The 27,009-nt window shown below is 43.3% G+C and overlaps 2 protein-coding genes across 4 annotated transcripts in view; one reads left to right on the top strand and one right to left on the bottom strand.

Annotated features, from left to right (window-relative positions):
* Positions 1-27,009, bottom strand: part of LOC135437229 (uncharacterized) — a 35,348-nt gene that overhangs the window by 1,532 nt on the left and 6,807 nt on the right. For all 3 annotated transcript variants that reach the window (XM_064695120.1, XM_064695117.1, XM_064695118.1), the window contains exon 2: positions 41-5,649. In XM_064695120.1, the coding sequence (XP_064551190.1) occupies positions 41-5,552 (5,512 nt within the window). In that variant the 5' untranslated portion in view covers positions 5,553-5,649. The remainder of the gene's footprint in view (positions 1-40; positions 5,650-27,009) is intronic.
* Positions 16,090-18,103, top strand: LOC135436411 (neprilysin-1-like). The gene has a single exon (XM_064694007.1). It carries the CDS (start codon positions 16,145-16,147, stop codon positions 18,041-18,043), a length of 1,899 nt encoding a protein of 632 aa, XP_064550077.1. The 5' UTR covers positions 16,090-16,144; the 3' UTR covers positions 18,044-18,103.

Genomic DNA, 27,009 nt, shown 5'->3' with positions numbered 1-27,009 from the left:
TAACATGACAACAGACTTTTACGTCTGCTATTGCGCTTACTTTTGGTATAGCTCTCAAAGATCTTGAGTATGCTGCTGCGACTAGACTTGGCCGCCAGCTTAATGGGCGTGCGCCCGCAGTGATCCGATTTGTAGGGATTGGCTCCGAACTGCAGCAGCGCAATGACACACTTCTCGTGACCCTCCTGTGCGGAGATACCTAGCGCTGTGGCGCCCTGCTTGCACGCATGGTCCGCCAGGGCGCCATAGTAGAGCAGTATATTCATGACATCATGATTGCCCTGCCAGGCACACGAGTGCAGCGGTGTGCGCGCTTCCAGGTCCATTGAGTTGACATCGGCGCCAGCCTCGATAAGCGTCTTCACCATGTCGGCATGACCCTGCCAGGCTGCTACATGCAGCGCAGTGCGTCCCTCGCTATCGGGAATGTTAACATCCACATTGGTCATGTCCAGCAGGTACTTGACAATGTCCAGCTTGTTCTCGAGTGCCAAAATATAAAGGGTGGTGCGCGAGTCGGCGTCCTTGGAGTTGACATCGCAGCAGAACTTCAATAAGAACTCCACCGTGTCCATGTGACCCTCTAGGCAGGCCAGACGGAAAGCGGTCTTGCCATCGTGCGCCTTCTGATCCACAAAGCTGGAGTGTATGTCAAGCAGGGTCTGTACGCAGCGCAGGCGTCCCTCTTGGGCGGCCAAATGCAGCGCCGTCTTGCCCTCATTATCGCACTCATCGATCTTGGCGCCCGAGTCCAGCAGCTGCAGGCACACCTCATGGAAGCCCTCGAAGGCGGCATAGTGCAATGGCGTCCAGCCGGCATTGTCGCGATGCGTCTCGTCCAGGCCGCGATCCAGCAGCTGACGCACTGTCTCCACATTGCCTTGAGCAGCGCCAATGCTGAGCACTGTGCGACCCTCGGAGTCCATGCAATCGATGCCGCAGCCCCAGAAGAGCAGCAGTCGCACTACGGTGGCATGGCCAGCAGTGCAGGCGGCCCAAAGCGGTGTGCGGCCCATGAAGTCAGCCAGATCCGGATCGGCGGCATTCTCCAGCAGCAGCTCACAGACCTCGGCATTGCCCTCAAACGAGCTAACAAGTAGCGGTGACATGCCATCATTGTCCAGCTGATCCGTGTTGGCGCCATGATCCAGCAACGTGGAGATTACCTTGCTATAGCCCGAGGAGCCACAGAGAGCGGCCACACACAGTGCGCTGCGCCCGTCCAGATCCAGGTGGTTAACATTGGCGCCATTATCCAGTAGAATCTCCACAATGTCATAGTGTCCCATGTACGAGGCGGCAATCAGGGAAGTGCGTCCTTGGCGATCCACAGAGTTGACGTCCGCGCCCGATTCAATCAACAGCTTCAGGATGTCCTCGTGGCCACTCCAGGCGGCGGCGCGTAACGCAGTGCGTCCTTCCTTGTCAGCCAAATCGATTTTGCATGCGGGCTGCGCAATGAGCAGTCGGACGACCTCACTGTGCCCGCCCCAGGAGGCGGAACGCAATGGTGTCCATCCATCGCGATCCGCATGGTTAACATCCACACGCTTCATGCGGCCGGTGCCATCGTTGCAGGGCTGCGAGAAGCTAAGCAACAGCTTGACCACCTCCAGGTGGCCGTTTCTCGAGGCAATGTTGAGAGCTGTCTGGCCGTTATAATCCTCTATCTCAAGATCAATGGGACTCTTGCAGGCATTTAGAGCGCGCTCCAGCAGCTGATGGTTGCCATCGTTGGCAAGTATATGGATCAGGGCTTTGCCCTTGTGTAGCTCAATGTGATGCGAATCGGAGAGCTGATGCAGCGTGCTCGAGGCATTCTCGTCCTGGCTCTCATGCGGCGGTTCACTCTGCTCCGAGGGGCTGATCGTGCGCTGCGTCTCCAGCAGGCAGCTCTTCTCGCTGGACAGCAGCAGATCGGCCAGCTCAAAGTCAATGTTCTGTGACTTCTCCGACAGCTCCGGCGACATTAGCGACGACTCGCAGGAGTTTTGTGTGTCGGCATTATTGATGCCCGTCTCGATCAGCAGCTTCAGCATCTTGGCATCTGTCGGCAGACTGGGCTTGAAGAAATCGCAGAGGAACTGCGCAAACGGTTCGCTCAGCTCGTTGGTCAGAAAACGCTCCAGCATGGAGCGTGTCTTGGCCAAAAAGTTGACATCATTCTTGAAGTCGTGCTCGCACTGGGCGCAACAGTTAAAATGATTTGTATAGAAGCAATCGCTCAGGTTCAGGCGAGACTCTAGCAGCATCAAGATGAGATCCAGATCGATGTGCCGGCTGGTCAAGTACTCGCCGGACTTAATTAGATGATAGGCGAAGCGGCGCACCGTGTTGGCGCACAGCGTATCCGCCACCAGCAGGTAGTACATGGAGATCATGACATGGCCCTCGTTCACATCGCAGATGAACTTTTTGGTGGCGAACTTCACATCCACCAGCCAATCCGCGAAAGAGTTGTGGAAAATCTTCAGCCGTTGCGCATTCGCATCATAGGCCAAAATGTTGCGCATGAGCTGCAAACGCTTCTCGAACTCCTGGCAATCGATGGTGTAGTTGTGTGTGCGCAGACAATTGAAGAGGAAGAGCTTGTCCACGTAACCGGAGGAGGCGAGCAGCACGTTGAGTAGCGGCCGTATCTTCATGTACTGCTTCTTGTTGAAGGACTTTTGGCAGATGTACAAGTACAGGCCGTTCAGGGTGCATGGTATTAGCTTGATTTCGCGAAAGCTGAAAAAGTTGTCCTTGATGCCGTGCAGCACCTTCTCTAGGTACAATATGCAGCCATTTGATTTGATGTAGAGCTGATGGAGCGACTCGATGATCTCCTTGGTCAACATGATGCTGTCCTTGAAATCGGAATTTAAACGATTTATGATATACTCCTGCACATCCTTGACCACGTGCGATTTGCGCAAATCATCCAGCGTTATCTTCTTAAAGCCCGTAAACATTCTAGTTATTTGCTTCGTCTGCTTCTTGGTGGTGCAAACGAGGAACAGCCACTTGGGAAAGAGGTGTATGTGGTTCGAGAGTAGCTCGGCCACGTTGCGACTCTTGTGGCTGGTCACCGTGCCGCGGCCACCCTTAAGCGTGGATATCAAATTGCCCTCATTGATGTAGTTCTCATCGATGGAATCGATGAGCAGCAGCAACGCGGTCTTTGGCGGCGTTAGCTCGAGCAGTGGGAAGAGCAGCGCCTTCTTGAAACACTCATCGGGATTCTTCTCAATGCTGTCAACGCTGAGGCACTCGAGAATCTCCGGATTGGACATCAGCAGCTCGTAATAGCCATCGGCAATGATGGTGCGGCAACTCTTTGTCTTGGGCAGCGGTGGCGGCAATGTGTTGCTGCTGTTCCTAATCTTTGGCTTTTCGCCAGGCACAGGCGGTATTATGTTTGTTGTGGTATGTGCGTCCTCCTTGGGTAGCTCCACACGCTCCGCACTGGCACCAAAGTCAATGAGCAGCTCCGCCTCTGACTTTTCCGGCTCCTCATTTGTTGTTTCCTGCTGCGACGCCTTCTCCTGCGGCTGCTCATCTGTTAAATCCTTGTCCGCCTCGGGCTTGTCTTCGTTGTGCTTCTCCAGCTTGTCATCCTTGATGGCCGCCTCAATCTCACTCTTTAGCTGCTCGCTAACCAAATCGGCAATATCCTCGCCGCCGCCCTGCTGTATGGCCTGGCTATTGCTGTTGACAGCTGTGGCCGTGACCTGCTTGGCCGGCGAGGAGACGCCGCTGCCGGTACGACCGCGCTTGACGGGTATCTTGGACTTGGACTTGACGGGACTGCTTTTGGGCACCTCCTTTTCCTTCTCTTTCTGCTCACGAATTTGCTTCTGTTCCTTTTCGCTGCCCGTATCCTTGTCCTGTTCGCCGCGCTCCTGAACTGCAGCACTGCCGCCACGCTTGGGCGGATGTGTGCCATAGTTGTTGGTGGCGGGTTTCTCCGTCAGATCCGATAGGTCGGGTGATAGCAGACACTGTGCTGGCGCCGGCTCCGATTGCTGTCGCGTTAGATTGGACTTTGCCGGCTTCTGAGTGGTCGAAGTGCGTCGGATTTGAAAATTGTCCAGCTCCTTGGTATCGCATTCGCTTGCGCCACGCTTAAGCTCCTCGATGAGCAGTTCCTCGGCGTTCTCGCTGAGCGTGATATTGTTCATTGCCTCGTCCAACTTAGACTCCTGCTGTTGGGCTTCCTCGCGCAGAAAGGAGAAGCCCTCGTCGATGATCTTCTGGCTATCGTCCCGGCTTATTAGCGAGGCATGGCTGAGCAGCTGCAGCACAATCTTGCGCATAAAGAGCGACAGGCTGTGGCACTCAGGATTCTGCGACTCGATCAGATAGCAGGCCAGCAGCTTGCGATTGAGTATACCCTTGGTGCCGGAGTTGCCCTTCATGATGGCCTGGCAAATAGAGGTCTTTCCAGAGCCATTTGAACCCAGCACCAGGCACCCATTATAGCTGGAGCTGGATATGGCCGCCGCCTTGGCGCGCGCCGACACATAACCGGCACTGGCAGCGCCAAGTGCAGCCGGCATAGGCTTCTTGCCAGCCGTGCGCTGCTCCAGGCAGAGGGCAATCTTCTTGAGCACCCACTCCCGATGTATATAGACGGTGCTCACAATGCGATGATTGCTGGGCTCCAGTGGCGCCAGGCCGTTGACTTCCTTATCCGGCGAGTGCTTGCGCTGCATCAACGACTCCAAGTTGGCGGCTGTCTCAGGGGCCGGCTGCAGCTGCTTGTCGAGCTCCAGGCCATCCTCTTCGGGAGCGGAACTGATGGCGCCGCCATTGGTTGGCGCCAGCTCCAGTGCGAAATTCTGTTGCACCAGATTGGCAAAATGCTCCTCGCGCGCCAAATTCGAGAAGCTGGCATTGGGACAGTCGCGGCCGCTAATCTCCAGCTTCTTGTGCACCTGCGTGGTGTCCTTCAGAAAGTTGAGTATGCGTCGATCCTCCAGCTGCTGATTGGGTGTACCGCTGCCACCCAACGAGGCCGGCTGATTGTTGTACTTGGAGCCGCCGACCAGCGCACTTGTGGATGCATTTGCATCCGTTTCACGTTCCACGTGCTCCTCCTCATCATTGGCATCCAAATCGGTGACCGGCACGGGATTACCATTCCGCACGCTGGCCAGCCGATTCGAGTCTCGCAAATTGGACAGCTTGGCGTCAGACGAGGCTGCTTCCATGGCCACACCATGGCGACTGCGTTCGCTGCTCTTGTAACGATCCGATTTACGCAGCGGCGTCGCATAGAGCATCTCCTTGGGCATGTTGCCAGTGACAGCGTGATGCTGTTTGTTGTTTCCTGACACCGAATTGCAGTTGCCTAACGAGCTGGAGTTGGAGTTGGAGTTGGCATTTGGATTACTGTTGCCGAAATGGTTCACCGACTGCTGCCCGCCAGCCTGTGAGGACTTCTGAGGATGTTGCTGTTGTTGGTGCTGATGCTGCATTTTGCGCACGGATTCATTATACATGGCCTGACAGGGCAGATTCTCGTAGATGTCATTGCGCAGATTATCGTTGTCTGTGTGCTTAGACATTGTTGTTGACGTCGTCGTCTATTGGACAACTCCCAGCTTTCGAGTATTTACACTGCGGTGCGTTGTCCTTGTGTTAAGTTTAAGCAAAGTCTGCTGTCTGCAAGGAAACAGAATAAAACCGAATTGCGGGTTCTCATTAAGTATTTGCTGCAACTTATCTTTAGATATGCTTTGATTATTCCATTACGGCTTTAAAGATATACGATATTGGCCCACATTCAACTAACTTTGCTCTTATGTGCCTCAGATTTCGCTTCTTTTGCCACAACGAGCAGCTTTATGTCTCAGCTTGTTGCCAAAGTTGTCTTTTTATATGTTTCCTTCCCTTTTTTAGCATCCTGTTAACAATTGACCTGATTTTTCACACACTCTTTACCCTTTGGCAGAGCACACGCTTCACACATTCACAGAGTCAGTTAAACAAATCACCCAACCACAAGGCTGACATAGGAGGGCGGTTCCATAAGGATCGCAAGATATTTCAAAGAAGGTGAACCCTTTAAACAAAGCTCTTGAGCTACGAAGTGCCAAAGACATTCTTTTGTGTACACATATAGTGAATGTTTTGTTTTGTTTATACTTAGCCTCATAAATTTTAAGCCGATTTTTCCAATTGGAGCTTCATATATGATGTAGCAGTCCGATGCACATACATACATATGCTAGGACCATACTTGAGCTCATAATTGAAGAGCTCGGTCAAGTCTGCGTCTTTATGAAACAGTTGCTAAAATTAAGCTGATTTTTATGTATATCAAATAAGACTACAAACTTATAAGGAAGCATATGCAGGCAGTATATGAGGTGGCACATGAATATATTTATTTTATTACAAATATATTCAATTCTATTGCACTTATTTTAGGTTTTTATACCCCCCTGAACTTATTGAAAATTTTACTCATTATACCCAGGGGTAAAATGTATTTGTGCAAATGTATGTAACAGGCAGAAGGAAGCATCTCCGACTACATAAAGTATATATATTCTTGATCAGCATCAATTGCCGAGTCGATCTAGCCATGTCCGTCCGTCTGTCTGTCTGTCCGTATGTATGAACGCAAGGATCTCAGAACCTATAAGAGCTAGAGACTTGAAATTTTAGCTGTAGGTCCTCCTAGTCCCCGCGCAGATTTTCCGATAGTCCCCGTTTCCAAGAAGTCGATAAAAATTTCGGCAAATAATATGAGCTAGAGTCAACAAACTTGACATGTAGCTTCTAGAAAAGTATATATATCAAGTATTTTTCATTTTATAGTTATCGCCTGTCGGAAGAAGAGGGTTCAGGGTATCCCCTAGTCGGGAGCTCCCGAATAGAACCTCTTACTTGTTTTTTTTTTGCATATTGATAACATTAAAAGTGCATTTGATTATTCTTGTATATAGTCGGAAACTTTTGAACCAGCCCTCGTATGCACATTTTTGTCATTATAGTTTTTAGAGCTTGTCTCTGGTTACAGTCTTTTGTTCTCGGTTTTTATCTGAGCCGTTTATGTGCAATGTGCGTGGGTGGTTTTGGGTGGTTTTGTGTGGCTCCCCGATGGCAGCTCGGGGATCCTCGTGCTGAATGCTGCGCAAATAACACTCTTTATGCAGCAAAGTTTTTATTTTAAACTTCAATTTACTTGCTGCGTTCCAAACACAGCTCTTGGGCGGCTTGTGTCTGTGGGGCGTAGTTGGATTGAAGTGCTGTTGGGCAATGTAACTAATGATGCGTTCGGCGCTTGTTGTGCAAGTTGCAAACGGAAAATGGAGCAAATTCAGCACGTTCGCTAAACGAAATGGCTGAGACATTAGGGCAAAGAGAGACCACAGTATTCTAGCTATAAAAATCGATGAAAACACGAAATGATTTACGGCTTGCAGTGTTTGGTGACGCTGCCAGCAGAAGAGTTGCCACAAAGTGTGGCAAGCACAATAACGTCGACATTTGATTAATTACCATAATGTAAGCAAGTCAGACGTAAAATCTTTTGATTAACCAAGTGACAGGACACACACTGACACACCCACACTGACACACAAGTCCTGTCGACCATTCGTCAAAGCCAAATGAAAACTCGGTTGGTTGAAGTGCTGTCTGTGCTGCCTGCAACCACAAATCCGTTTCTTGCCCACAATTGCCACAGTTGGAGCTGTGGATGCTGTTTCAAGAGTGACGTTTAGCTTATCGTAATTATTGATGCGTGGCACTCGCTGCCAGGAGCGGTTGAAGTAGCCCACACTGGAACTTTCTTAAATATTAAAGTATTTACAAAGGCTGGGCAATATTGAGACTCAAAGAGCACAGATCTATGTTGAATTGAGTATATTGTCTTCATATACACAAGAGAATTATAAAAATGAATATCTTTTGGCATTACTTGAGATCATGAAAATCGCATAGAACGGCGGTATTTATACGCGAGCGTGCGTGTGAGAGAGAAAGGGGAAAGAGGGATATCTGATATGAAGTAAACTCAATTAACTGTATTACGATTCGAATATTATTTAATAGACAAATATATTATCATGCCTTTATTGCACGTTTCTTGTTGACCCGACTGCCTTCTGAACCGCTCCTGTGTTCAATCCAACCAAGCGGAACTAACACCCACATTGCTGGCACTCAGCACAATCAAGTTTTCTCTTATTCACTGCGAATGCAATTTCCATTGAACTATTTTGCAATCTATGCGTTTCTCAATCATAAATCGAATTTGTTTTGATTTCATCTTTTTATTTCAAAAGCTAATCAAATCGATGGGTTTTATTGCATTTTCTATGCACTCGAAGGTGACTAGGTTTTATTCAATTTAATATTTAATAGAAGGTCAGATGTCAAATTAGGTTGTATTTAATTATTTGAAATGAATTTATCCTGAATTTTCAAATAAAAAAAAGCCACACAAACTTTGTAGATAGAAAGAACGAAAATGTATACAAATTGAGGGTGGTAGAGCACGAGGAGAACGTGTCAACTGCAAAAGCAGCCTAATTGGAATTTTGCAAGCATCAAAGTCAACTTGAACGAAGTTCCATTAGTTTTTCACGCTTTTTAAAAGTTTAATTGGATCGCTTGTGCACTTAAGTTAATTAAACATACGACACGCTTGAAATACGCATCCTGCTCTTATTTAAATAAGGTAATGGAGGAAATACATTTCGCTTTCAATCATTTGCAGGGATTTGTTCAAACTTTGCCATGAAACTTTGTTCTTTAAACGGTGAGAGTATAGTAGAATGTGAAATTCAGTTAAACGGATATCCGAGCAGTACTTTACTCAGATAAAAACTCTAAAAACTAAGATATTGACACGCATTTATTTGTCAACGCCACGCCAACAAGCTGTATTTATTTAAGAGCTCTATTTCAAATTGCATTTTTTTGACTATTTGACAGCATCATTTTCAATAACATGTATTTGTTTAGCCTGCCTTTCAATGAAACACACATAAATCTACCCATATATAAATATACAACAATATTTGTAAAATGCTTTCTTCTCTTTATGACCCAGAGTTCAAACAATAAAAATATTCCATGCAAATGTGCGCACGTTGTAAAAATAAGTATCATCAACAAGCTGCCAAAATTAAATGTAAACAATTGAAGTGCCTTAACGAATACGAAACAAATTTCATTAATTTGCGTGAAATAAGTTAAACCAAAAAGTATTTCTGACGATGAATATAAGTATGCCAGGAATGTAAACACGAGCACAGACACACGCACACACATGTGCGTACTCATGTGCGTGAGTAATGAATAAATAAATAAATAATTGCACGCCTCGCAAGCGGCGCATATGGCGCAAGGAATGTAACTACATTTTGAGCTTGCAATTGTATCTGTATCTGCCACTGACAGCAGCTGCCCGAACTTGAGCCTCGGCAGCGTGGGAACTTAACAGTTTTCCAGAATTTTAAATGCTCCTTGCCGCATGACGGGATAACAAAAAAAAAAGCAGACAACATTTTGACGTTTGCTAGCTAAAGGCGGCTGCAACGTGAAACGGGCGTAATTGAAATGTTGCAAGTTGCAACTAAAAATATACTATGTATATAAAAAGAATGTATTTAAAGGATGTCTGACAGGAAACGCGCCATTAATTTGTATTTGCATTTTACCTATTTTAAAATGCTTTTTTTCTTTTAGACAGTTTAATTTGTTGTTGAATTTACTTCGTCGACGCTGTCGGCTTGTTAAAATATGGACTGCTAAGGTAAAATATATTCCATGCATTACAAATGCGAAGCATGCTGTAATATAATACAAGTCACATAGAGCACGTGGGAGTCCAATCAACTATCTATCTATGTATGTATATATACGGATATACGCTTGTGCTGCAGGCAGCATCCTTGCGCCCAATCAGTGCAACGATTGTGCGAGCAAATAGAAAATCAAATATTGCAAAAAAAAATATTTACCAGCACAAATATACAGGTAACAGATCAGATCACTGTGCGCGGTATTTTGTGTGACTTGCAGATGCACTAACAAAGGTAGTTCTTTTTTGGCAAAGATAACTAAAATCGTTACAGAACAAATCTAATCAAATCGAAAGACTCTCTTGAAAGTGCTTAAAGTATATCCCTATAACTATATTTTTTTTATAATTCACAACTAGTATAAGCGTAGCTTAAGTCTAGTTTCCATTCTGCTTATATGCATATTTAACACAGCTCCCCCACTTTTAAGTATTTTGTTATTTTTGAGCAGCATACTTTACGGAAATGTGCAACCAGTCTATTCAACAAGCTAATTCGTTCAGCTCTATTCAACAAGTTCAAAGAAGTCATATTTTTCAACTCATATTTGAATAGTTAACACCAGATGCAATCACTAGCCCCTTAAGTATCACAACGAAAGCTGATTAAGGGATTGGATTCTCGCTTCAATTAAATTTTAACAATATACCCTTTCTGTACAGGTTTATAAGAAAAAAACTAGGTTAAAATAGTATGGACTAGCTGGATACTCTACAATTAAAATTGTTGTGCAATTTGTGTTGAGTAGTACTCAACGTTTGCTTCACGTTAAAAGTAACCGTCTTTATTGCTCGATAAAAGGATGTTTTGGATATGCCCATGGATTGTAACATATAATTTCAAAAAATAATTATTCTCTTTGTGGGAGCAGGGTATTAGCAACAAAAAAGCGCTGAGCGTGGAAAAACTTGTTGAAAAATTCTGCTTAGAGCAACATCAACACCAGCAGCAGCCAAAGAAAAAAGCGGAAAAGTTTCGCATCGATTTTCTAGTTGCTGTTGCTGCAGGCGCTGTCGGTGCTGTAAAGAAAAATAAAATCCAGAGACGTAATCAAAACGAATGTAGCTCGAGTTTTAAATGCGCTTAATTTTGGAACGCAATACGGGTGAGGTGGCACCGGATGCTGCTCTAAAGTGCTCACGTTGCTCCCAAAACGCCCAGTTTTGCGAGTTTTGCGAGCTGCCCGTTTGTTGTCCTTGGTGGCAACGTGACCAGAACTGGCATTGTGTTTAGCGTTTGGTTTGCGGCGGTGGCTGTGGCTGTGGTTGTAACGGAAGTGAATTCAATGAGGGCGCTTTCAAAAAGGACAATGAGATGCGATGCTGCAACGTGCGAGCTGCATGGCTGACAAAACAGGATGTCAGGAGCTTGCCAGGATGCGACCAGTTGTCCCTAGGGGCATTTGACGAACGCTTAATTAAACCTTAATTTTTCATGATTGCATGAAATGTGAACACATATTCATAAATCATTGAGCACATTCATTTCACGACAATGTATCGTTTCGTGTTCTGCAAATGCCTGCTAAAGGACACGCCCAAATGTACTTCACATTTGTGTGTGAGAAAATTGTTGTTCTCTCTGTCCCTAAAAGCTCATCAACATTGCATTGCAGCAAAAACTTTTCTCATTTTTTTTATTTACTCTGCACATTTGTAAAGTTGAGTGCTAAAAGATAAACTGCAAACGCCCCATTGTTATTCGAGCAGTGAATGCACTGGAATTAGTTCAACTGCAGTTGAATACCCTGTCGCTGAAGAGCATTAACAGGGCTTAATAAGTTATCTCATGTAACTGTCAAATCAACTTAACAACTGCTTTAATCTGTAGTCAAATTGATTTTAATGTTCGTGTAATAAAGTGTTATTTTCAGTGTTGCCACATTAGACAGCGCAACTTGGCGTTGCCACTACTGTACAATTTTTAACATTTGGTTATTTAACTTCTAGTTAACAATGTATGACGATGTAACATATATGTATGCATATCATTTTATAAGTAGAAAACAATAGTAAGTTAGAGAAAAACTCAAAGCGTGTATACTGAAGCACTTCTTATTGAATGCTGGGTATTTGGCAGTCGATCATTTTGCCGTACAAAGAGTGGTTTATCATGCAGTTGCATTGTCTTCGGTAGCTGCTCTCGACCCGACCTGCGCTTTATCTATGTCAAAATGGTCGCACGCACGATATTGTCTCTTGTTTTTTAACTCCCCCAACCCTTGTTCTTTTGTATCGCTTTCTCTTAGGCTCCCTCTCTCTTTCTTTCTCTGTCAACTGTTTGCTGTCGCCTTAGTGTGCTTGTTGTGTGCATATTGACATCGTTTTGACAGACATCACCACTCGCTTCAGCCCTCAGTGCACCACAAATTCGCACCGCCCCCTCATGACTTCATTTCGCTGTGACATGTGCAGAAACACGCACTTCATGGACCTTTTGGCATTTCCGTTTCCTCAATGGGGCTTGGCATATTTTTTGCCTGCCATGTTGTTTGTCTTTCAATAACTGTCGGCGAGGTACGCTCCATAAGTTCTTTGCCTTACTATGCCAAGAATAAACAAGTCGTCGAGTCAAGTCTTTGGGTAATTGTAGAATAATTATTTATTTTATAAAAAGAACTGGTTTATCATTCAAGCTTTTACTTACAACTCTTGTGAATTTCTTCTAGAGTTTAAGCTATTTATTTATTTGTTCATTTTTATAAAAAGAAACTCAATCTTTCTGTCTACTTGTATTTCAGTAATTTTTGTTGCACTCTCGCATCGTAAACGTCAGTAACTTGTCTTGAGGTATGTGAAAACTATGTTGTCTGATAGTAAATATGAGAGATATTTTTATCTGTTTTTTGAGGTATATTTAATCAAATTAATGAAGAGCCAGACAGGCTGGCCCCAGTGTTCTCAAGTTAACTTGACAGTTGCCTGACATTTAACAGCTCCTTAATGTCACACACAAAAGAGGACGTTGCAGCGAGCTTCAATAAAATATTTATTTCATGGCTTGACGTTTGAATAGTATTCAATTTAAGGGCAACTGTCGAAAGGACATTCAGTTTGGCATTTCATTTTACTTTTCCCTTTGTACACAATTGCTCGTAATCTAATTGAATTGAAAACTTGTGCATGAAAAAAGCTTTGCTCAAAGGTTTCACATGGAATACATATTAAGTGAGGCGTGTACACTGCCTTCTCCTTTCCTTTTAACTTGAATAACGTTCTGGAAAATGCAAGCGCACGCTGTCAAGGCTCATATACACGACCACGTCCTGGCTGTCTGGCTTCTTTGCCTCGGGTTTAATTAATGTTGCAACTGATAACATTCACAGCGGCTCCTGGTTCCTCCACCTGGATACGCAGGATACGCTGCCAAGTATGCAGTTACGAATGTTACTCATTTTGGCATTGATTTAGCTACAGCTTTGTTTGCATTTTCAAACCCCTTTCTCCCCCGTCTGAAGCGTGGAACCGACACGTGCCGTGGCAAGCGGAAAGCAAAATGGCAAATTGCAAGCAAAATGGGCGTGCCGGGGCGTGCGTAAGCTTTGGGTCAGCTTATTGTCGCTAAAATGCTGTATTTCCGCTTGTCCGACGTCCGTTCGACCAGATTTACCTTGGCTAAGTGCATTACCGCAATGCAACCGGGTTCAAGTTGATACTAAGTGGATTGGACAGACGACGCCAGCATTCAAGTGCAAGGATTACGAATTGTTTTGCTGGTTTTACTTGGGCTAATGAAAAGTACTTACATATACTTAGATACGAACTGGATGAGCTGAGAATAAAACACCGAGCTAGTCAATGACAACAATGGGAAAATAATAGTGACGTGGGATCTCAACACGTCGAATATGATTATCTGTTTCCCTGTTGAAGGGTATAGAGAACGCTTATGTATAGAGTGCCGGAGACTATATACATCACATATAGCAGAAGATACAAAGGAGAAAATAAAAGAGAAAGAGATTGTATGAAAGCATGACTGCAGAATAAGTTGATCAAGTTGAAAAAAATACTTGTTTATGTTTAATCAAAGCATGACAAACTAGAAAATCTAACTTAAATAAGTATTTAAAACTGCGCTAAATAAACTTTGATGTGTCTTTGATTTAAGAAAACTTAATAACATGCATATATAAATAAGAGTGATTTGCACACGAGACTTGGGTTGGGTGTTTAACTAACACATAATTTGTATTTATTTCAGGGAAAAATCAACAATAATGGACATTTAAAAACATTAAAGATATGGAATACCAAAAATCACTATTGTCAAAGCATGAAAATTTGTAAAGCTTACTTGAATTCATGAGAATCGCATAGTGGAGCGATGTCTGAACGGCAACGGAAAGATTATACATTCAATCATATGGACATACACAAACACTTGTACAAATTTAATAATAAATACCAAAATCTCTTTGAAACAGCAATATTTACAATGTACTTATCTTTAATCGGTTTATTGAACAGTTTGGTAAATAATGCTATTATTTATATTTAATTGCATTATTTAGCATAGAGTGCCGAGCATTTACGCAGTTTCTGTTCAATTTTTGTTAAATTGGATGCAAACAATTTGATTGCCAGCGGCTTTTGCATTTGTTTTGGCTCTTCGCCAAATGCATTTGAATGCGAATCATAATTAAAATTAAGGCAAAATGCAATTAGCCATACCCTAACAAATACACAGGGAAAGCGAGGTGAAAACATTTTCAAAACGTTTGCAATATCTGAAATTTAAAGGTAAAACACATATTGGCTAGTTACTAGGCTAGTTAATTATAAATTTCATACTATCTAATTGCTTTTGTATTTTACGAGCTATTTACTTTATTTATAGCCCTTAGCCTTTTCTCTATAGTCTTTGCTAATTGCATTGTTAATTGAACAGACCAAATGACATTTCAATTAGCTGCAACAATCGGAAAATGGAATAAATACCGGCAACTGTTCCACTTTGACTTTTTGGCATTTACACGACTTTTTCATTTATTTGTCAAGTGGTAAAAATCGATTGCCATCGATGTGACCCACTTAACTAAATGAAAATGAAAATGAAAATTACATTGATGATCATCACTGAGGCAATTTTTCTTCATTTATCGCAGCGATGCGCTAATCAAAGTCAAAACCGCTTTCGTGATGGATGATGCTGATGTCAGGCCATCACCCGCATCAGGTGTTAAAGTAGGTTGAGCGAGTGTGTGTATATGAGTGCTAATGAAAGGCAACAACACCCAAATGAGCAAAGACGCTAAAGAGCAACACACGCCACAAGCGGTAAACATCAGCTGCAAATGCAGCGCCTTACACGCTAAACTTAATGCTAAAAGATAAGTGTTCGATAATTCGTCCCATTTGGCAGCCGAAAGTATGCAATGTAAAATTAAACCGTTTAATGCAGTCTTTAACAGTCGAATGTTTGATGCTCTTTACAAAATTTCAAGATTTGTTCGTATTGCCTTTTATTGTCGCTTGACACCTTTAAAATCTCAATAAGTTTAAGGTTCAAACGACCAGCAAAGCATTTTCAAACCTGGAATTTTTTTTAACATTTATATTGAATATTCAATAAACTCTTTGGCGCAATTTTTGAGCTATACAAATTATCCAAGACCAAGGCCTGCCAGACGAACGCACCCAAACCAACTATGGACTACCTAGAGACAGGGTATAGTTGAGAACAGAAGATAAATCATTAGCCACAAATCCCCTTTGTCAGCTTGCCCTTTAATATTCTACAAATGTCTCCTGGCGGCAGTTAGCAAAGTTTTCAATTTGCGAGGAAAGTTCATTTTTGTCAAGTACAAATGAAATCAGAGAAGGCAACCGGAACGAAGACAAGCGTGAGGCAACCCGCGACTGGCAACCAAGCTGCATTGAAGTCTTTGACATTGATTGGATTAACTAAGCCAAGCTGCTGTGAAGAGCCGGCTGGCAGATTGGCTTATAATAGCGTTAAGAAGAGCTTTCTAATCAAATGCAGCCACTTGCACAAATTGCCAACAGGATGCAAAATGGCGAGAGTGGCAAATATAGAGGCCAAATATATATACTATATATGTATAGCTAGAGAGCTCTTCCATGCCAATGAAATGGAAGCAAAACATGTGGCAAGCATTCGAGGCGATAAGAAAATATCGCTTGTTGAACAAATCGAGCGATAAGCCCGATGAAAAAGACGCAACGCCAGAGCTGCTCAAGAGTTTGAAGAGCAGTTGAGATGCAGCTGCCGCTATGGAGTGTCGCCTCGAATTGAATTTCCTGCTGCTGCTGATGTTGGGTATATCAGGCACTTGGCTGCTGCCCAGTCCCAACTTGGAGACAGAATTCAATGCAATGTATCTGGCGCAAGTGATGCGAAATGTAAACGCCAGCGTTGAGCCTTGCGAGGATTTCTATGGTTATGCCTGTGGCAATTGGAGTGCAAACTATAGGGATACGCAAAGCTACCTCGATATGCCCGGCTACATGGATTACAAATTTAATCAACAGCTGCTAAGTGCCTTGGAAGCGCAAAGCTTTGAAGGCGGCATCTATGATCAGCTGTGGGCGTACTATGTGGCTTGCCGTGATCTGACTCAGCCAGCACTTAATGAACTGCTGCATTTGCTGGAGCCCCAGCTGGGTCTGGAGTGGCCCGTCTTTCGGAGTAATCAGAGCGAAGTGTGGCGCAACGAAACACAATTTGATTGGCTCGCCACGCTGGCCAAGCTGCGCGTCTATGGACTCAATGGTGTCTTCATCAAGCAGGATGTGAATGTGCGACGCGAGAATGGAACGCATTATGTGATTCTGTTTACGCCTCAGCCCGTCGACGCAACGCGGCTTGCTGAACAGGAGGTACAAGATTTGTACGTAGCCTTTGGACTGGATGAACCGCTGTCCAAGAATCTTACCGCCAGACTAATGCAGCTGGAGTGGCGACTGGGCAACATGACGCGCCAAGCAGCAGATCAGCCCACAGACAGCCTACCCGAGTGGACGTTGCCACAGCTGCAGCAACGCCTGCCCCAAATCAATTGGCGCCACTATTTGGCAGAGCTGCTGGAGAAGCCAGCGGATGCAGTGCAGTTGCTCCAAGTGTCTGCGCTCAATGCCAGCTATCTGGAGCAGCTGCAACTAATACTTGGAGAGAGCTCCAATGAAACTATCTGTTATTATCTCATGTTCAAGCTGCTCTATGCGCTCAACGAGGAGCTACCGCCCACTGGCCCAAACGATACGCGCTCCATGGCCTGCGTGCTGCAGCTGCGCGGCCACATGCCACTGGCCATGAACTACCTGTACGAGCAGCACTACTATAAGGAACGACGTGAGCAAACCGATGCAGCGCTGCAGCGACTGCAGCAGAAGCTACGCAAGGAATTCGAGCATCTATTAATTGAGAATCATTTACAACTGGATGAGCTGGAGCAGGCCTATGTGCTGGATGAGCTGCGTAGTCTGCGCCTCAAGATAGGCAATATTCCTCCAGGTTTAACACTGGCACAGCTGACGATGTATTATCAGGATTTACAGTTGCAGCCAGATGACTTCTATGGCAACAAGTTGCAGCTACTGCGTTTTTATCAACGCCTCGAGCAACAGTTGCTGACCAATAGGCCAGGTGTCTGGCCAGTACATGACTACTATCAGCAGGATGCTGTGGTGGCACGCAGCTCCTCGCCGGTGAAAATCTTCCAAAATGCCGTGCTGCTGCCACACGGGTATTTGCAACTGCCGCTTTACGATGCTCGCCTCACCGAGATGCTGCAACATGCCCAGCTGGGCTTCATACTGGCGCACGAGCTACAACATGCCTTTGACCTATTTCACATTGTGTACGATGCCCGAGGCAATTACAATCAGACCGGGTTGGCGTTGCTGGAGCATTTTGCTAACTTCACCAGCTGCTATACCAGGCAAAATGCCCAGCAGCTGCTGCTCTCCGAAAGCATGTCGGACATTGTGGGTCTGCGTTTGGCCTTTGCCTCCTACTTTGATCATGTGCAACCAGCTGACCGCCCCCCAGTTGGCAATTATACGCAGGAGCAGCTCTTCTTTATCAACTCCGTGCAGTTTTTGTGCGCCAACATGCAAAAAATTGCGACCATGACCACCATGGAGGATGCAGAGCACGGGCTGCATAATGAGCGAGTCAATCGCAATTGGCCGCATCACGAGGAATTTGCCAAGGCCTTCAACTGCACGGCGGGTCAGGCCATGTACCAGGCGGAGCCGTGTCGCCTGTGGTGAACGGCAAGTTGATATAGATAAATGTTGCGTGCGTCTAATAAAGTGAATATCGATTTACAATTTGCGCAGTTTATGAACTAGGCAGCCAAGGTGCATATTCAGTTGATGGCATGGTCTGTCACGTTCATGTTTTATGCTAATAATATACTTATCGATTTTTACATAGCTCAAAGATGTACAAGTGCCAAGAGCTATCGCATTTAAAAAATAAAACAGGAGCTTGACTTTTTAAATTTACAAAATCTCGATAGTCGAAGCTTAACGATAGTTTACAATGCAATCTGAATGGAGACAAATACAAACAAGATATACAATCTCTTCTTTTTTCGAATTGTAACGGAAGGGTTGTGCAACACTGTTAAACATCAATATATGGAATATATGTGGTCATAAGGATTACTTTGACTATGAAACTATGAAAGTTTTTGACTTCGAAATCTTGGTAATCGATTACCCAACACATTAAATCCCTTCCATAGCTCCCGATACCTTTCTACCACTCAAAACAACCGCAAAGTGTTGTCGTGTTGTCCAACACTTTTTACACATTTGCAGTGTTTTCACTGGGATATGCCCACGCAATGACCTTGCAAAGGCATACATAAGGCAACAACAACCACAAAAGCAATAACAACCACAGTTCACGCAACAATAACAATAATGGGCATAAATTACAGCGCGGCCTCCATTAAAATGTAAATGTGACCAGGCCCTCATTCATCCATCCGGCCATCCATGATGTCAGCGCTACATTGTCAAAGGCTTAACTTGGTGGGCTAATTATCCGCAGCATGCAAACGGAACAACTGGGCCAGGAGCGGCCAGCGGCAGCGGAAATGCAATGGGACTCTCATATGCTATATTGTATTTAATATAATTTATTGTCGCGCATATTTTGATGGCAATTTATGTGGCCCACGCACGTGTTGCATTTGGATGAAATGAAAGCTGCAGCTTTGGGTGGTGAGGCGGGGGGCACGCGACTTGAAAGTGTTGCAAATTGAAATTGTGTCAGTGGTGGCGGCATCGGCAATACGCCATATGCATGGGCATGGGCATGGTCATGTCCGACACTTGATACACATTTCACACACAGCGCACAAAAGTCAACAGAGGCAAAAAGTGGTCGACGCACAGTGGAACAATTAAGAAAATTATTTTTGAATTTGATAAATATAATTGCAACCAAAAAGTAACTAAACAATATCTTGCTCAGGACAAAGAGATAAATCTCACAATTTAGACCTAGATAGATAAAATTTGATAAGTGAAAGAGCACAAAAATCAAGAATATGTCACCGATAATTAATGAAGAAATGTTTAAAAAAAATACCCTGCCTTTTTGGTATGCGCACTCATTTGTTATCTATCTTATCTATGTGTGCTATAAAATGTTAAGTTAAGCAAAAATTGTGCATAGTTGGGGCTAAGATTGAGAAAAAGAATAGCTACCGCCTGAGCCATGCAGCTAATAAAGTACTTTTTTAAATTAAATTCTTTTATTATTAAGTCTAGCAACTTTTATCAGCGTGAGGATCGGGGGTTCATAGTACCAATAGCTTTTGGATAAGGTAGCTAGCTTAGATATTTATATTTACATTTTATGTATATGTTTAATTACGTTAGGGCTAGATTTTTTTAAGGGTCTGCACTAAGGGCGTCGGTTTTTTTTTCTCAGAAATAGTTTTAGCTCGTTTGCATAAAGTAAGTATAAACGTTTGTTACGGCAGCTCGGATTTGAGTACAGGGTATCTTCTATACATGAACTGTCTAAAAAGTACTTCTGTTTCAAAATGTTCTGAGCAGTTGTCATACATTTGAGAACCACTGTTGGGCTGTTTGGTTGTAGGGCTTCACATCCGACAAAGAATGCCGCTCGTATATTTCAAAACAAATGACAGCCGCGGGAGTCATGGAAATGCCACACATTTGGCCACCAGTGCCGGCATCTCACCAATTGGTCACTTGATACACATTGGACAAACCGGTCGCCTTGTAAATGAATTATATATATTTTTTTTGCTATTTGTCATGGCCCGTGGGGCGCGCTTAGTTAAACTGGGAATGCTTGTGGACGGCTTTGGCTAATTAATGCGAGTGTACAGCAAATTAAAATGCAATTTAAGCAGCTCCGCTGGCAGCGGCCGTCTTCTTGACTCGTTTTCAACTTTGTTGCATTCATGTGCTGGTTGGCTAGGCCCCATTTGAGCCTACACACGGGCCAAAGCCAACGCCAAAGTAAACCCAAACCCAAAGCCAAAGCCAAATCCAGAGCTCTCTTAACGAAGTATTTTTTTGCCTTTCAGCAAATGTGGGTTAAATGCTTTTTGCGGCGTGCAGCGTCGCAATTTGAAGTCGACTCTGTGGGTTTGAATGTGTGTGTTTGTGTGTGTGTACTTTTTTTGTGGCTCTGCTATTGCTGGTTTTTCTTTGTGCGTCAAATGCAAATTTTCAATTTGGCTAACAGACGCGAAAAGCTTTTCATTTAATTTAATTAAAACATTCAGTAAACTGCGCAAAAACTTTCATTTTTTGCAGCTTAGAAAAAATAGAAATGAAAATAAGTCAATTAGTCTACAATTAAGTTCGAACATTTTGCGGTAACTGCAAATATAATTGTGTGTGGTTTTGTAACACTTCATTGTGTGTGTGTGTGTGTAAGCTTACAACATTATTACACAGCTGGGAATTAAAATTTAAAGGCTGCCCTTGGCTTTAAGCTAAGCCAAACTAAATAGAAATAGCTGGGTTAAGCTAAAAAATGCGCCTTTGGAAGGATTTCGGACTGAAGCCGCTTTTAAAACTCCCCTGCGATTTTCTTCAATACATACAAAATTTGTACAATAATAATAATTAATAATAATAATATTATTCATATCTTTGAATCGGAATCAATTCAATTTAACATAAACGTTAATCAATTAAATTGAATGGCAATGTTTGTCATTATCAAAACGTTGCTCGACACGACTACTGTTGGTTTGATAGCCAATGAACTCAAAACAAGTGCACCTTATCAATAACAAGCCGTTATCACTTCGCGCTAGTCGCTGGTGTGTGCCTTGCCTCTAGCTATGACGCTTGGTATATTATTATTATTATTACGCATACGCCCCATTGGAAGTGTCACAATTTCGCTTCATTGAAAAGTCTTGGCGACTATTTAACTCTAATCAGGTTCACGTTCCAATGCCAGTGGGCCATAAGTCTGTTTCAAGCTGTTGGCCAGTGGGCGGCGAACAACAGTTAGTAATTTGGCCAAACGGTACAGGTTTCTGGCCGGGCGTCTGAACGGATGTGCAGTTAGTATAGAAACTTGTTTTGTGTTAAATATAACAAATAATTACAATCAAATTTCCGGCTTGACTGCAACTATGTCAATTCGATAAGATTTGCATGCGCTACAAAGTCCGACCTACATATATATATATATATGCATTTGTATATATCTATGTGTGTGTGTGTGTCTTGATTGACAGTCGGCACTAGGCTCTCGAGTCTCGACACTCGTCAGCCGGCACTTTGGTTAGTCAATTATTTATGCTGACACTTAGTGCGCTTGAGACTGCAAGATAATTGGCAAAATGCACACACACACACACATACACTCACTAGCATATAGAGAGAGACAAGCACACACATAGAGCGCGAACACGTGGCGTATGCGTAACGTAAATGCCAATTGGCGAGCCATGTTAATGCGTTGGCAAACAACATTAGCACAACCAACGTACACACACGTACACACACGCGCAAACACACGACATAATAAAGTGTAGCTTGTTTTACCAGACAGACATGACCATAGACACCATAAAATCCATTTTATGCACTCTGTCAAATTTAATGGCTTCGATTGGCGCTGCAAATTTGCAAATTTGGCCATCAAACCAAAATAGGTGGTCGCTGCATTTAATTGCCGCACACCGTGGCCAGCAAATGGGAGTTGGGTCGAGGCGCCAAGTGCAGGCAAAAATCCGAAAACCTGTCAATTAACTCAAATGCGGCAAAGCTGATGGCAATTATATTCAGTGCCAAGTTTGCAGAGAACGGAAGCAAATACCCGAACTGGAGAGCAACGTCGACAAATAAAGAGAATGAAAAATGAATAAAAGTCAAAATGGAAATATCATAATTGAAGTGACCAATGAGCAGAGAATTGAGTGGATGACACGGAAGCGAGAGAAGGCAATTGACGAGCTCAGGTAAAAGTGCCAGGTAAAAAGTGAATGACTGAATGAATGAGTATATTAAGCACTTTATAACAATTCAATTATGATTCACTTTTGCAGTTGACGACGGTTCACATCTTTTTCGATGTTGCCACACTATTTGGAGACAAGTGTCCACTTTAAGGGCCATCTAATATGCAGCTCATCGGGTATTGTGGGACCTCGACTCTGGCCAAGTGCTATTGGCACAAGCAATTAGCCAAAGTGTCATCTCATATGCTTAGCAACACCAACACCAACAACACCAATGCGAACACCACCAGCAACAACAATAGCAAGAAACAATAGCAACGCCAACAACAACTGATTACGATTTATCCGGCAGCTGTGCACATGCCAAAGCTCATAAAGCCCCGGCAAACAGTTGAGTGGCGCCGTCGGTCAGGCCGGAATGAGGCGTGGCACGTCATGACATCCACGCACAGACACACGCACGCACACAAAGCAGTTCATTCATACAACTTTTGGTTTGTTTGCTGTCCTCATTGTTGTTGTTGCTGTTGGTGTTGTTTACGCTTCATTTGGCTTTTTTACTAGGTTCCATTTGGTTTGTCGCTGACGGCGTCGTCGTCGTCGTCGTTGTGGCTGCCTTTTTGGACTGCTTTGGGCGCACGCTTTGGCGCTAATTAACAGTTGCGTTGAAATCTTATATATTAAATCAACATTTATAACCATAATTGTTAGTTGTAGCTATACCCTGTATAAAAATGTAAAGGTTGGTTGAAATGATTGATTCGATATACACACAAATATGCATCTTTTTTGTTGTGTGACATCTTTTTTGTAATCGATCTATTCATTTTTCCATCGCTTCCCTTTCCATATCTCAGTCTTTCTTTCTCAACTCATTCTTATGATTTCTCCCTTTCTTGTTATGATGATGCAATGCATTTCATTTTCCTTGTGCGTCATCCTTAAACGTTTAACGAGCAAATCCTTTGAAATACTTATCCATAATATTGAAATACAAAACTACAGAGCGAACATCAGCGGATATAATAAATTCCGATTAATTGTCAAGTATATTTTGCTTTATGTATATTCAAATAGAACGCAATGAGGCATAAAGAATTGTATTTATCTAAATATATCGTCTTTTTAGGGCACATATAAATACCTAGCCATATAAGTGCAAAGACACATATAGCTAACATAAATAAGTGCCGGCAAATAAGCAAAAGTCAACAAATTGGTTGTGTTTATTTTTAAATTTGCATAACGCTAAATGTGGCTCATGTTTGCGCGATTTCTGTGTTTCCGCTAATTAAAGTGAGGGGATGTTGGCTGAAATGCCTCTTTGAAAGGCATTCAACTTTTCGAGCTTTGAGCGTGCTTCTAGTTTTTGAGAGCGCCGCGAAGCGGTCCATCGGCCATTTATATTTCATTTGGTTTGAGTGTACAGGAAGAAAGGAGAGGTCTTGTGCCTGGAGGTTTACTGCACTTCATTGCGGCAATAAAACAAAGCAATTAAAATGGCTGCCAGGAGCTGCAAGTGGACCACAATAAAGTGCCCAGACGTATGTGGGTCACAGGCAACTAAAAGTTGCTGCCAGTTGCCTGCCGGCCAGCCTCCGCTCCCGGAAAAGCCATTACAATGCCAATCGACAAAATGCTGACAGGCGTGCCCAAATGCCAGGCCCGAATCTCGACAGAGCGGATGGCAAGATTTTCGCAACACTCCAAAACTTTTACAGGCGGAAACTGCTGAGCAGAAAAGCGCACACACTTGACAGCCAGGACATGGAACAAGAGAAGTCCTTGCTAATTCTATGGCAATTCAAGTTTTTAATATACGTTTGCCCTGCTGCAAGTGGTGCATTTCAGATTTCATGACTCAGCCAAAGTTGGCAACTCTGTGCTTATAGTCAACAGTTGATGCTGCTTTTGTTGTTGTCGTGTGTTATGCAACAACATTCATTAATCATCATGCGCCCACGCCCAAAGACGACCCCGAAATGCAACCATAGCAATTGGGAGCAAACCCAATAAAACTAGCAAGAAGCAACGACACACACACACACATACACACACATAATACCAGCAGTTGGGTAGGCAACCCTAGCCAGTGGCATTCCAATCAGCTGGCTGGGTCAAACTGTTTGGCTCGCACACACACATAAAATACTTTCCATTGCGTAAATTGTGGGGGCGCTGGCATCGATGATAAATGTTTGCCGGTTGCGATTGCAACTGGGGGAAATTGATGGTTGTTGTTTGTGGGCTGCATGTGGCATCGGTTGCTTTTGCAACAAATATGTGAAAAGTTCCACAAACAGGTGCAGTTCAAGTGGAGGAAGTTAAATGATGCTTGTTTGGGATAAAATTGCTTTAGAAAGACGGGCTAATCTGTTTCACGTAATACAAGTAAAAATAAATGGATAGCTCCGGTTTATTAATGTTTCGGTTATGCGACTTTTTAAATAGCAATCCCGAACCTAAACTTAATAAAGGAATATATATTTCTCCTACACACACGACATGTGTCTGTTAGTCTTGATAAATCCATCGAACTATGAGGCTATCCACGCACTATCCCCATACAAAATATAGAATATAGTTTAAGGGAATTGATTTCATCAAGCCCTTCAAATTTGAAAAGCAACAGACAAAAAACACATTATTTATTATGCATGCAGCCTGCGTAATGTGTGTTTGGCTGTGTTTACATGTGCTTTTTTGCATATTGGTATTAAATGAAGGTGAAATAATCTCACATAGGCTTGAAGCTAGGTACTTATCGGCCAACCTCGAATACATCATTATTACTTATTTTTAAATACACTTGAGGTATTTCATTTCAATATTCTATGCCACTTGTCTTTTGAATATAAGTATTATTGCTAGCTGCGAATCCGAAGATACCACAACTAAAAGCTCCTAGAGCAGCTTTAATTAGTTAGTTAAAATCTCCACCTCCTGCATACTAAGTATACACATGGCAAATGCATTCGGTTCCACTCAGTTGGCTTGTATTATTATCAATGTGCTCCACAATGACTAAAGCCTAACAACCTGTTTCAAAGGCAGCTGCCTTTCAAGTGGAAAATAAAATGTAAAAGAAATCCATTACAATATTTTCGCTTTCACCGTGCGCTGTTCACTGGCTGCAGTCGGACAACAACAACAAAAAATCCCTGACCTTTGTGGTAGGCATCTCTCTACCTTTCTCTGCCCCTCTTTGAGTTAATTACACACGGGCTTCCACTCATATTTTTCCCTTTGGCTGCACTGCCTACGAAATTTGGGTCAGCCACTAAGCGCAAGTGAGTGTTATGTAAATTACAGCGTGCAGCTTAAAAGGACCTGCAAGGTCTACACTTTATATTCCTCCCCCCCCCCCCCTGTCTCCCTCCTTGATGCCGCTGTTTGTTGCTGTCGTTTGCATTTATCTTGCTCGGCGGAGATACAACACAAAACTGGAAATGCTGATACCGCGTCCGTTTGAGGGGCCGTTAGCTAAACTGCTGCCATTTCATTTCTCGTGGTGCGTTTTTAATTTAGCTGCAGTTGGCAGCTGCAAAGTGCTCATCATGTGTGTGTGTCTGAGTGTGTGTGTGAGTGCGTCAGTGTGTGCGAGTCTGGGGCTGGGCGTATTGCAAACAAACGCAGGAGAGGAGCAAAGCTGATGAAATGCTCATAGGCAAGTAAGTCGCTGACGTCGGACGACCGCAGATTATATCATAACCCTAGCGCATAGTCGTCATCACCATCATTATCAGAAACAACAATATCATCATCATCGTCATCATCATCATCTTGAGCGCTGCCTGCTTTAATACCCCATGCGTCGGCCATTGACCATGACGAAGAGCAGCGCCAAAGCAGAATGTAAATAAAGCACAGTAACAAGACAAGACGCGACAACAAGTAAGCCAAAATTGCAGTCGAAAAGTGCAGGACTATAAGATACCTCTTGCAAATAAAACATTTCTTGATTAGTCAGTAATGATTAACAAAAATTAAAAGTTTCTAACTATGCCGTATGCAAAAGTATTAAGAAAAACCAAAATAATTAATCGAGATATTCCCAAAAATAATGCATTGCAAATATCTTTCCTAACTGAAAGTCTAGTCAAGAGATCTCTATGTCAATATCTTTATCGAGAATAGAACAAAAGAGTACCAGTATTGAATTGAAAGAATGCTTTATAATCAGTATTATTCTTAATTGGCGCGAGGTGCATAAAATTACTTTACTAAGTGTTGCAGAACTACTTATTGACTTAATTCAATTAAATTATACGAAAGATACTTGTTGCTCGTGTTTTTATTTACATACATGGGCCAAAACTCTTAACGATCTAATTCTTGTTAAGTAACATGCTTTTCCAATCGGTTTGATTTGCTTAACTCAGAAGACGATAGTAAAATGAATAATGAAAACTCTCAGTTTAACACAAACAGCTTTTACTCAAAGTGGGTTTTAGTCGAAAGATATATAAAGAACCACATCTATTAAGATGTCGAATATTTGAGTCATAAAAAATATATACATATTAATCATATGTCTTATTCATAAAAGTCAGCTAGTCAATACAATCACACCAGAAATGTATGTACACCAGGCTTTGTATTTGTGGATAGGGTATAAGAAGACACATTGAAGACGCGTAAAAGTGCTTTATATATAGCAGCGGACCAAGCACTAAGCACAAAGTACCAACATCGTCATCGTCATCGACACCGGCTGCGGCTGCGGCACTTCCCCATTTGGCGCGTAAGGCGGCGGCGGCG

Source organism: Drosophila montana, unplaced genomic scaffold, assembly GCF_035044405.1.
Source record: "Drosophila montana isolate Dmon_TW-CO22-7 unplaced genomic scaffold, ASM3504440v1 contig_3733_1, whole genome shotgun sequence".
NCBI lineage: Eukaryota > Metazoa > Arthropoda > Insecta > Diptera > Drosophilidae > Drosophila > Drosophila montana.
Note: the sequence above shows the minus strand (reverse complement) of the source record. Positions and strands in the feature narration are given on the sequence as shown.